The sequence below is a fragment of the Psammomys obesus genome, unplaced genomic scaffold (assembly GCF_907164565.1).
Source record: "Psammomys obesus unplaced genomic scaffold, mPsaObe1.curated_primary_1811, whole genome shotgun sequence".
NCBI classification, from domain to species: domain Eukaryota; kingdom Metazoa; phylum Chordata; class Mammalia; order Rodentia; family Muridae; genus Psammomys; species Psammomys obesus.
Genome location: NW_026596396.1, coordinates 1,448,952 through 1,461,722, shown reverse-complemented (window position 1 = coordinate 1,461,722; position 12,771 = coordinate 1,448,952). Strand labels below are relative to the sequence as shown.

Below are 12,771 nucleotides of genomic sequence, written 5' to 3'. Positions count from 1 at the left end.
ACAAGGTGAGTCCAGGACTGCCAAGGCTACACAGAGAAACCCTGTCTTGAAAAAATAAAATATGATATTGTTTCTCAGTGTATGTTTAAGGTATACATTAATATCTGGCTCCTGAAAGCATAAACCATTCTTAGCTTGTCCTAGGCCTTTCCAGAAACATGGCTCCTGTCTGTTCTACCAAAGTAGCCTGGGCTTCTGAATTCTTCGCCCAACCCCAGAAGAAAGGTGTTGCTGGAGCTAGGCACTTACTCTGTGATAATTCCTTATAACAGCTAAGGGCACTCTTTGTCTCTCCCCCTTTTTTCACCCTCTTGTTCCCCTGCTTTGCATTTGCTTTGCCAGACAGTAGGCAAGAGTTGACAGGGTGAGCTGCTTGGGCTGAGAGATCAAAACAGGATTGTAGACTGCAACTGATTGTTAAGTGAATGTTCATCTATGCATCTTCACTGTGTGTCTGTCTTTTTGCTCCCACACAGAAATATCTCCATTGCTCCCTGCTTGGGCTTGTAGCTCTCTCTGCCTGCCCTCTTTCAGAGCTCCACTGGGGATGAGCAGACAGGTGTCCCCTAATTGCTTTCTTTAAATCTTTTTATAACAGGATCTTGCCTAAGAGGAGTTGCCATTAGAAGTACCTTGTTTGTGTGACTTTTATGGACAGGCTAATCTTGTTACTTGGTTATCTGGAGCTGATTGAGCAGTTCTCTGAGGTGCCATAAAGAAGCATTTATAAATTGCAGCTCCTATGCTCTGTGAGAAGCCGCTAGCAGACCACATGTGGCTGCTTCTCAAGCTGTCTTATTGCAACTGGAAAATAGGCTGCAAAAATTAACTGTGCTGTGGTTGTATATCACAGCTGAGAGATTGAAAGGTTCCCTGGCAGATAGTAGGCACTGAACTAATATTTCAAAAGACAAAATAGATAATCAAATAAGTTTTCAATTGAGCATTTTCTATGTGCCAGACACTGCCTGGTGTTTAATGTGCATGATTTAAGTTATTCTCCCCAATATTCCTGTTGTCCATTATTATCTCCATCTGACAAATGAGGTAGCTGAAGTTGAGCAAAATAAGGGACTAATTAATTAAGTGTTTGCATCAAAGACTAAATCCAGATCTATCTGCCACTAAATCCAGGCTGTTGCAGCTGGCATGGCCTCCTCCTCCTCCCTCTTCTGCAGCCTCTCTCAAACAGGTTTTGTTCTTCTAGTGGCTGGGGCTTTATACCATTGTCTTTTCTATTATAGAGTAATATGTACCAGAAGTAGCTGTTCCAGGCTATGGACTTTCCTCCTTTATGAACTTTTATTATCCTGACCTGGGTGACTGAAAAAGAAATCACTATAGTAGACATCTTCTAACCTGCTCCAGGGATCTGTTCGTAACAAATTATAGGATGCAAGGGAATACATTCATTTATACACAACCTTGTCTTCTAGCGGCAAAAAATCAATTCGAGATGTTTCCTCAAATGATAAAGATTTAAGGAAGAACATCATTTCCATCATGGCTGTAGTTTCTTCACCTGTTTACTATGTGCTGAGCATGATTAAAAACTATGTACAGATCATTCCTGACATGTGATGCATTCTATCTTAGGGTTTACAATATGCAAAAGCAACATACACTCAGTAGAGATGACACTTTAAGGTGAGGGGTTGACCTTTTCCTAAGCTATCAAGAGGCTGTCAAGTGTCATGAGCTGTGTGTGTTTGTTCTGTCTTTGTAAGTAGCATTTGTGGCTGTGCGTGTCTGGCCCTATGTGTGTCTGTCTGACGTATTCTGTGTGTCTCTGTCTGTCTGTCTGTCTGTCTGTCTGTCTTGTGTGTAACTGCTGTGGAGTCCAGCAAAAGTTCCAGTCTCTTAAAATGTAAAAGATATTTTCAGAATGTTGCATCCCTACAGAAGATGCTGTTAAGTCTGAAATCACCGAGCAGAGACTACCACTCACATATGCTATTGGCAGGAGTGTTTTACTTCAAGAAAACCTGCAGGCAAGGGTCAAACCATTTTACAAAATAGTGAGGCTAGACAAAGGCTCGAAGGCCTTTTTATAGGAAACTAGGGGAATTCTAGCAAGGGTTAGGTAATCTAAAGCTTCATTGGTGGCAGCCAGGGAAGTTACAAGGGTAAATTCATTGTGCTGGAAGGCAGCAGTGGCAGTCAGCCCTGTAATCATGAGAGAAACTACTGACACTGTACAATGAGCTGTGCTGCTGAGCTGTGAGGTTTGGAAAGATATACGTAGTATAAGTAGTTTTAGTTTAGGATGGGTTTACTGGGCCATTGATTTAGGCTCTCCTGACAAACCTTAGAAAGAGTTAAAGGTACCCTCCACCTTCCAAATGAGAAAAGTAAAGATAAGGGAAGGAATGTACCTCTCTCACAAGATCACAGGTAACTAGAACCCAGGTAGTCCAGCTTATTGCCTACAGCATCATTTTGGTATCTCAGGTCCTAAAAAAGATTCTTTTCAGACCCTAGGAAAGTACAAGATAGTGTTGGGGCCAGTAGACATGTAAGTTTTTCAGTGTGAAATACAAATTAAGAGCTCCAAATTTCAGCCATGCTAAACTACATGCTTACATTTTAGTTACAGATTCGGTAACATATATTGAAGAAAGTCATGGAAATGATCAAATATTGTTGTGGTCTAATAACTAGTGGCAGAATAGATCTAGTTTCCTATGCAGACTCTAAGCATATCTGTCATTGTTCAGTAGAAGGTTCTGATCTTGCATTTAATGTTTACTTTCAAATTCAGATTAGTTTCTTATAGATTTCTTGTAATCCCTGTTCAGGGAAGTAATGAGGAAAAGGACCCTAGAGCACAGTGCTTATATGATCGACTATAATGTAATGCAGGACCATAGCAGCCGAGGAACTGACTTTCCATGTAGCACGGGACTTCTGATCATTATACTTTCTAACTCAGAACATTGACGTGTACCAAAAAAAAAAATGTTATAAATAGGAACAATCAAAGTTCATTTATTTGTATTAACTCCATAATATTATCTCTCCTCTGGTATCAAAGACATAGTACAGCTAGAAAGTTCCTTACCAGTAAATAAGGCCTTGTAGAGTATCAAGTTGTTCACTTGTCACTGTCACATAACAGATAAAAGCACAGATGTGGAGTCAGGTTGCCATTAGTATGCAATTTACTGGCTGATAACCTGGGGAATATAATTTTAACCTCTTGGTTCTTCATATTACTGTAAAATGCTTATGATGATCATTCAGTTGTGCATGTCCATATGTGCACATGTCATGTCTTAGAACAGTTTCTGGGGTATAGCAAGCACTGTGTATATATTAGTATTACAGTTCTAATCTTGAAAGCCTATGTGTAAAATAAGTATCAATAGAATGAGGAATATTGGCATACTCAGGTTGCCTTTGTGTGATGAATTAAGATACAGCATATATGAATCAGTAAATAGCTGTGGAGACCGTTAAGCCATTATATTTGACCTTTATCTAAGAGCTACAAACAGCTGCAAAAATGACTAATGAGTTTCTTCTATTTTCCCTTTTAAATAGCTAGAGGTTATAAAGGGCTGGTGACACGGACAGATGGATGGTGGGAATAGCTGCTAGGCAGAGGAAATATATACACACACATAAACACTATACATTCATACATATATACATACACATACATACATACACAAAACACACCCTGGGAGGAACTGTTCTCCACTCCCACCCCCGTTACTGAAATCTGACCTTACAGCTTTCATTTTCCTTATTTCTACTAGTCTAAACCTAAGCCAGGGTGGAGCCAGAGCTAATTCTTTCCTGAGGAAAAAGTCTCACTCACTGGGACTCTGAGAAGCAACATTCTGTCCCCATAGGCTTCAGCGAACACAAGGCAACAGGGAACAGGGTCTGCTCCTACACTTGTCAAGCCCCTGGGTATCACTGGTTTCATCCTCCCCATTGCACTCTGCAAATATGCAGGAGACGGAGGACACTGAGAATATGCTACAAGTAGAGAGGCACTGTCCATTCTCAGCCAAAGGGCTGCCCTATGAGAGGCAGTGTCAGAAGAGCTTATGAGAGATGTGTTGGGCTGTGACAAGTCCTTGGCAGGGATGCTAATCCCAGCTTTCAAAGTGGCGACTGTGGCTGAGGTCCCAGGTGACCTCTTCACTATGGGATAGCTACAGCAGGGGTGCCATTTCAAGAAGGAGTAGCATCGGGATAAAAGAAAGGAGTATGAGTAAAGTCATGGGGTACTTTTGTAAACATGCAGATCATATAGAGCTGGGCTGAGTAGGGTCTATACTTAGGTAGAGGAGAGGTCATCAGGCTTAGAAGAACACTTATTTTTCTCTTACCCAGCCCCTCCCTGAAGGTCATGAACTAAGAAGAATCATTTATCATCAGAAGCACACAATTTTGAGGTCTTGTTAGTTCTTCTATATTTGAGTAGGGTATTAATGACCAAGCCAAATGATAAAGCAGTCCTGTAAACTACTAAGGTCAGGGACATAGAAGGGCATGGAAATAGATGTCTGTGTTCTTAAAGTTTGCCTTGGCTTTTAGATAATCTTCCTATTGCCTGTTTATGTTTAAATGAGGCCTTCTAGTCCATTTTATTATAACTAGGGAAAGTCATGTTGCCTGTTATAGGTAGAGAAAACTAAGGAAAGAGAAGCATGAGTGGTCTCTCAACAAAAGTGCTCAAAGTGGTTACCTTTTGTTTCCACAGACAAGAGTTTCTGCACTTCTCACCTCCTCCGGGGGGGCCGGGAATCCCTACCTCTTACTCAGCATATTATAATATCTCTGTGGCCAAGGCAGAACTGCTGAATAAGTTAAAAGAGCAGCCTGAGATGGCAGAGGCAGGCCTGGGAGAGGAGGGAGTTGACTATGAACTGGCTCAAAAAAAGGTAAGATTTTGGTATATCCCAGAGATTTTCAGCATTTAGCTAAGTGTGTGAATGACAGCCAGCCCTTCCACAAGCTTGAGCTTGTCTTTTATTCCTGAGTCTCTCCTTGGTCTATTCTCTAATCAATAGCAGTGGCAGTAATTATTCTCTCTAATCCTTAGAACTATCTCATTGTAGGTCTGTCTCTCTCTCTCTCTCTCTCTCTCTCTCACTCTCTCTCTCTCTCTCTCTGTGTGTGTGTGTGTGTGTGTGTGTGTGTGTGTGTGTGTGTGTGTGTATTACACTGTGGACTGAACCCAGGTAGGAGTGTGTATGTTTGTGTTTGTTTTTGTCTCACTGGAAATTGAACCCAGGACCTTATGTGTGCAAAGCTGGTACTTGGCTGTTGATCTCAATGCTCAGCCTGAAAGAGTCTCAATCTCTCTCTCTCTCTCTCTCTCTCTCTCTCTCTCTCTCTCTCTCTCTATGTCTCTCTCTCTCATCTGTCTCTCCCTGTCTGCATCTTTGTCTCTCTTTCTTCCCTTCCCTCCCTCCCTCCCCCCTCCCCCCTCCCCCCTCCCTCCTGTAGTGCTAGGGCTGAACACTGAGCCTTGCACTTTCCAGGCCAGTGTTTTAGCACTGACTTAAGCTTTAGCCCTGTAAGTTAAGTGTTACTACTGCCCCGACTTTTGTTTGTTTGTTTGTTTGTTTGTTTGTTTATCCAGCTAAAGGTACTACCTTTTGCAAGGGTTACAGACTAAATTATAGGTCCTGGACTGGAAGGCAGGACAGGATTTCTAACTGTGCCATACTGTCCTTTTAAATTAAGCAATCTAACTCACTGCCTAAGGCACATCAGAGCTCTGGCCAGTGGCAGTGCCATTAATTTGTATTCTCTGTAAGTTTCTGGGAGAGAGAACAGACTGACTAAGGAGAAATTATAGGCTGGCAGACTATTATTTATTTGCAATGACGTTCAATTAGCTCTTGAAAATACAAAATACGAAAATGGGGATATTGTTTTTGTTGTTCTAAGCCTCCCTTTTCTTCCTCTAAGTACCAGTAGCCTAGTTTTTTAATCAAGTTCCTGGAATCATTTTACCCTCACCCTTTGAACTTACCTATTTTATTTCATAAGCAAATAGAGTTGTCATGGCAACCTCAAAGGCCCAATTTACCATTTTGTGGACATGTGAACTCAATGTAAATTGTTCTTCTGCCCATATTTCTCTTTCAGGACTTGACCTGTAGGAAAACATGTGAACATTTTCAGAAGCCCTCCTTCCAATTTCCCATCTGAAGCAAAATGTCAGGGAAATAATTGGACCATGGAAGTGTCAAATTTTATTGATCCAGATGCTCTTCCTTGGAGTCTATGTTTCTTGAACATGACAGAGCTGGCCTTGCTTATTGAAAGCCTGGCCTTTCCAGGGACAAACATAATGAAAGTCTAGCCAGGGGAAGAGAGATGACTGGAAATGGCAAAGCACAGAATGACAGAAAGTGATTTGTAATGACTTCAGATGGGATAGGGCTGTGTTTGTGTGTAAGGAAGAAAGAGGGGGGAAGGTCATCAATTTGCAGTGTTCCAGGAAAACAGCTCTGGCTGAGCCTGTGATAAATCCACAGCTTCATACAGTACACTTTCCCCAGGCTAAAGATTCAGGATATAGAGCCCAGGTACTGAAAAGCAAGCTGCTCCCTCTGTTTCAATTCTTTCCTCTGTCTTCAGAAGTTACCCTCTTGGGTGAGTAAGTGACAATCCAAGAGGGTCACTGTTTGACACTGACATTGACTTTTATATGAGAGAGTGGAAGGTGAGAAAATAATTGAGAATGTTTTGAAACCTAGTTATGTTTTGCCACTCACATGACTGGATTCCCAGTTCTCAGAGGATTTTGTCATTTTCTCTACACTTCCAAGCACAATCATGATGATTTCCTGACTTCTCCTGACAGTGGGCTTTGAAACCTCTTTGGTCACCATCAACATTTCCAAATTAACTACTAGAAAGGAACACTCCAAACCTAAGAATCTCAGAACACCTAAACTAGAATAATAAGTCAGACACTGAATGAAGCTTACTTCCTGTGTACAAGATACTAGCCTATGCATATATTAGTTTGTTTAATTCTCATAAGCACTCTAATATGGGCACTGTTGTTATCCTGTCTTTTTATACCTGTAGAGAAGTCTAGGCACATAGAAGTTGAGCAATTTGTTGAGCATTTAGGCCACTACTCTGTGACATACCTGACATACAAATTCAGATAGTCTGTTGCTAGAGTCCATGATCTTAACCACATGTAATACTGACTACAAAAGCTATAGGCAAGAAAGGATAGCAGTGTGACATTCAGAACCTCTTAGCTAAACAAGATGGTCTCACTTTCTCTCCCCCAGCTCCTCAACTACTTGCTCCTACTCTCTCTTGCTTGCTAATTCACTCTCATTTGATCTGGTAAATATGTGTAACTGGATGGGTATGTATGCACACATATGTGTGTGTATGTGGAGGCTGAGTGTCAACACTAGTTACCTTCTTCAGTTGCTTCTTGCCTTGTTCTTCTTTAAAAAGTTGCTCTCACTAAATGTGGAGCTCAGTGATTGGCTAGACTAGATCATCAGTGAACTCTGGGGATTCTCCTGTCTAGATAATGACCTATACTGGGTTACAGACACATTCTGCTGTGCCTGGCTTCTGTAAGAAGCCTCCTCATGCCTAAGTCCCCGTGCTTACATGCAAGCACTTTAACACTGACCCAGCCCTCACTACAAACCTTAGACATGTATCCATGAATTCATTACAGTAATAGTAATAGCAATATTTATGATAATAATAGCACAAATAAATGTGCATTGATCACTTACCATCTCAGGAACAACAATAAATATTGTGCTTCTGTGATCATATTTACTATAAATTGTCACAGCAACCCTGGACAAGGGTAGGCTGTAAACTTCTTTATACCTAAAGTTTTAGAGTTTATAGAAGATGGTAGTGGTATCCAGGGGTTTATATGACTCCAAAATTCACTGTACCCCATTACTTTCCTATAAGTGCAGTTGCCCAACTGGTTATTGCTATAAATTGGAGGACATAAGCTACAGTGTTTAATCTTGATTGTCAAAATGCTTAGATTGAAAGGTGCCTAGAGACTGCCAAGCATGTCTCTGGGAGTGCTGTAAGGCATTTCCACAGAGGATTAACTAAAAGTAAAGGAATGCCCAGAATGTGGACAGCACCATTCTATAGACTGGGGGTCCAGATGTCATGGGGGGACAGAGTAGGAAAACCTATAACACAGGCTCTCACTCTCTGTGCTCCTGGCTGCCATTATGAACTTCTGAGACTACACCAAAGTAAAGGTTTCTTCTATTATTCCCTTAAGTTGTTTTGCTTGACATTTCACCACACACACACACACAAAACAAACAAACAAAAAACAACAACAAAAAACTAAAACATAGGCAGTAATTCCCTTGAGAAACTTATGACAAATAGTGAGGATATTAGACTCACACACATGAAATAGAATTATAACAAATTCAAATTACACTGTGTCTCAGTCAGGGTTCTTTCACTGTGAAGAGACACCATGACCATGGCAACTCTTATAAAGGGAAGCATTTAATTGGGGATGGCTTACAGTGTCAGAGGTTTAGTCCATTATCCTCATGATGGGAAGCATGTTGCAGGCAACAAGAAGGGAGAGACGCTCAGCCTGGCTTGAGCTTTTGAAACCTCAAAACCTATCCCCCAATGACACATTTACTTCAGTAAGCCCACACCAACTCCAGCAAGGCCTTACCTCTTAATTGTTCTCAAGTAATGCCATTCCCTAATGACTAAGCATTCAAATATATGAGTCTATGGGGGCTGTTTCTATTCAAACCACCATATCCTATAAAGTTCTAATTCTAGAAGTCTTGATATTTTTGTTTTATTTAGTCTGTGGTTTTCTGTTTGCTTGTTTGCAGTTCTAGGCATGGAAATCAGTACCTTAATGTATTCTGGAGAAACACTATTACTGAGCTAAACCTCTAGGAGTAAAATACTTTAAAGCTCCAAAAATAAAGAGACCACTGAGAAAAAACTTCCTATAAGAAGGGTGGGGGCAAAGCTGTACTTGAAGAGAAAACAGGAATAAAATAGCCTAAGTACAGAGAAACTAAACGAGTGAAACTGTAGAATCAATTCAGGAAATCAAGAGTGAGGATTGGGAATACAGCAGAGTGGAGAGCTAAACCTGGATGGTTCTCAAGAGTGGAGGTAATGGGTCATATTGACCAATAGTTATAACAGTCACTTATCTTTTATTGAACACTTTTTGTGCTATGTCTCTTTAATTATGATTGTATCACTTCCAGTCAATGTAATGGACACAACTGTTACCCACAGTCATTGTACAAAGAGATAAAATGAAGCTCAATTAAGTCAAGTCATCCAAGGTCCTGCAAGATAGAAATTGGCAGGGCTAAAATCAACTCAGTCATTGTGACTGCAGAATTTTTATTCTCATCCAAAGTCCTCAAAAGTGATTTAAGGGGACAAGGACCTAGCCCAGTGTCATGAGGACCAAAAGAAAGCTTGTAAAGTGTTTAGAAGATATATGATGACGTTTCTTTCTAATGTAGAGTCTTGGAAGCTCTGTAGTTCATATCTGTTATAGTTTCAGTTGCATTTTACAAATGTCACTTGGTCCGTGGCTAATACTTATGTAATGCCAACAACTTTGATGGTGACGTGGAGATTCCTGTCAAACAGGGAGGGAAGGTACCTACTTAAAAAAAAAAAAAAACCTAGAATTATCACTTGCTCAGGTTTCACCCCCAACCTATCTTTTCCTTCTTTCCCTCCTGTCCTTCCTCTCCTTATCCCTTCTTTCATCCCCCCTCCCTTTTTAACTCCTTCCCTACCATTTTTACTCTGTTCCTTTACAAAAAGTTTCAGTATGTAGGCCAGGTTATAATCCTCTTGCTTCCACTTTCCGAGTGCTAGGAATACAGGCAAGTGTTCTGCTAATCCCAAATCAGTTTCTTTTGATATCCGTGTTCACCCTTTGTCTTCTGTTTAACTCTCTTAGATTCAGCTCATTGAAAGCATTAGTCGAAAACTTTCTGTCCTGCGGGAGGCCCAGCGTGGGCTATTGGATGACATCAATGCCAATTCTGCCCTCAGAGAAGAGGTAGAGGCCAACTTGAAAGCTGTCTGCAAATCGAATGAGTTTGAAAAGTATAATTTGTTTATTGGGGACCTGGACAAAGTAGTCAACCTGTTGCTGTCACTCTCTGGTCGGTTGGCCCGGGTAGAGAATGCTCTCAACAGCATCGATTCAGAAGCCAACCAGGAAAAGGTACAGATGGGGTCCTTGAGGGTGAAAATGGAAGAAATGCCTCTTAAACTTTTAAAAGAGACAGAAAAAAAAAAACATTATTTAAAGTGTAACCACTGGCCTTTAAGTCCTGTGAAATTTTAGTTCCGCCTATTAGCTGTGTGACTATAGGCAACTTACTTAGCCTTACTCTGTCTCAGTTGCTTCATTTACAAAATGAAATAAGCATACAAATCTGTTTCATGTGTTTTCTGTGAGGACTGATATAATCCAAGTTAATTGCATAAAATAGGGTCCCAAACAGAGTAAAATGGAATTAGTGCTAGCTGCTAATGGTGGTGGTGGTGATAGTAGTGATAAAGGTGGGGTGGTAGCAGAAGCAGTAACAGCAGCAGCAACAGGGAAAGCAAGCAGCAGTAAATTTGCTTCTGATCCCCTTAGAACTGCAAAGAGGTCCTTAATTTTAGAGGTTATTTCATTCTGTGATTATATCTGAATTAAACCCCATTACCTTTCCCTATACAAGTCGCTTTGAATCCACCGTGAGAGTTCCATACACACGCATATGCACAAATGCACACCCTCCATGCATGTCCACTCACACAGAGATACCCTATAGAAAACATCACTATAGTGATGTTTGTTAAACGGAAGGGACGTAGAATGCTTTGCCAGTGGCATCATCTATATCAAGCCAAGTGGTTGTCCATGGTTTCAAGACAGCCTTAGAGATGGAAAGAGGTAATTGCACACCCACTGTCCAAAATTGCTGTCATATTTGTCTTCCTCTGGCTACAAGATAGGGGTGCTTGTACATGAAGGCAAACTTCAGAGTAGGAAATCTAAGGCTGATTATTTAGCAGATTGCATAGCTGCTTTGTATCTGCTTCCTTGGTGAAAGACTGCTGCACAGATGCCTGGTGATTGGGATAGACTTTAATTGGTTCTCTGCTTCCCCAGTTGGTGCTGATAGGGAAGAAGCAGCAGCTGACGAGCCAGCTGGCAGATGCCAAGGAGCTGAAGGAGCACGTGGACCGCAGGGAGAAACTGGTGTTCAGCATGGTCTCCCGCTACCTGCCCCAAGACCAGCTCCAAGATTACCAGCACTTTGTGAAGATGAAATCTGCTCTCATCATTGAACAGAGAGAGCTGGAGGAAAAGATCAAGCTTGGGGAAGAGCAGCTTAGATGCCTCAAAGAGAGCCTGCACTTGGGGCCCAGCAATTTCTAATTCTACCAGGAGTGTGCCACTGAACTCTGCCCATCCACAATGCAAAGTGCCTTCAATCTTCAGTAGCAGTTTGGTAGCCAAGTATATAGAAATTACAGATGGTTCCAGCTGTCTACCTTGGCCAGCCATCAAGGAGAGCCTGAGAAGGCTTCAAGCTTCTACCTTATAGAGCCACAGCAAGGTGTGGCCATGCTACCATGCTCTTTCCCAGTGAGTGGGAATGAAAAAGTGCCTTCATCTCTGTACTAAGACACCAAAGACTTCACAAACTCTCCCTCACCCCACTACCCTCTGAAGGTTCAGAGCCAAACTGCCCATGCAGTTTTTCCTCTTCCCTGAAGCTAGTGAGCTAGCTAGCCATTTTCCACACAGATTTGCTTGACTTGACTACATTCACCTCACACCAGTTTCAGGGCTTCACCCAAACTTCACAGCAGGAGGCACAGAAGGGGATGCTATATATAAGGGGAGCAAAAGTGAGGTATGTCCACGTATCCTTCCTCCCCTCCAGTAATAGCCAGACTTAAGCAAAATGGTTCCATGTCTACCCTCTCCAATAGCATTCTTACTGTGGCCTTCACCCCATCTTCACTTGATGGGCCTGCTACTTTATACTGTATGTTGCTCTGATGTCACTAGTAGTTGCATGCCAGGGCTTTGCTCTCTGAGCCTCTCATATCTGTATTGCAGCTGACTTCTGGATATAGCTTCATTATTGGGAAAGGGGATTTTATTATATTTTAAATGGTCTTTGATTTTATTTATTCTTATGGTTTCTTTTTCGTTTTTAACTAATGAGGCAAGAACAAAATAAGTTAGAGAGGGGGAAGTTAGTCAGAAGGAAAACATAAGCCTGGGTTCACCCTGGCTAAGTAAGCATGGGCCAGGGCATTGAATTCTTCCTACCATTTATTTCTTAGCTTCAATAATCTAAGAAATTTCTCCTCTTGAACTCATAGCCTCCCTACCATAGCTTGACTGTGTGCTTCTGTGAGGTGTGGGTGACACTAACCTTATCATTCCTGAGTAGAATTCAGTGTTTTCTAACTGCTTTTTGAAACCAGAATACTCTCCTAAAACTGAAAAACAGAGGCTACATGAATGAATGAGGGTGAGTGTGTAAGGCCCTCTCCTAACAATTGTTTTCTCAACCAGTGGCTAGCTCAAGGAACCAAAGCTATGAATATTTTTAGCCAGGGTCAGGCCTTAGAACAAATTATGATCCATCCAAGATCTAGACATAGAGCATCCCTCCTTATCTATCTTCGGGGCCTATGTACTAAAGTATCTCCTCTGGTGGACTCCTGAAATCTTGGATAGTACCAAAG

At 41.5% G+C, this 12,771-nt stretch overlaps 1 protein-coding gene across 1 annotated transcript in view; it reads left to right on the top strand.

Moving 5' to 3' along the window:
• Shroom4 (shroom family member 4) overlaps window positions 1-12,143 on the top strand; it is a 226,703-nt gene extending 214,560 nt beyond the window's left edge. Inside the window, exons 7-9 of the mRNA XM_055597542.1 lie at window positions 4,718-4,898; window positions 9,965-10,234; window positions 11,174-12,143. Coding sequence (XP_055453517.1) covers window positions 4,718-4,898; window positions 9,965-10,234; window positions 11,174-11,443 — 721 coding nt within the window. The 3' untranslated portion in view covers window positions 11,444-12,143. The remainder of the gene's footprint in view (window positions 1-4,717; window positions 4,899-9,964; window positions 10,235-11,173) is intronic.
• The last annotated feature ends 628 nt before the right edge of the window (window positions 12,144-12,771 follow it).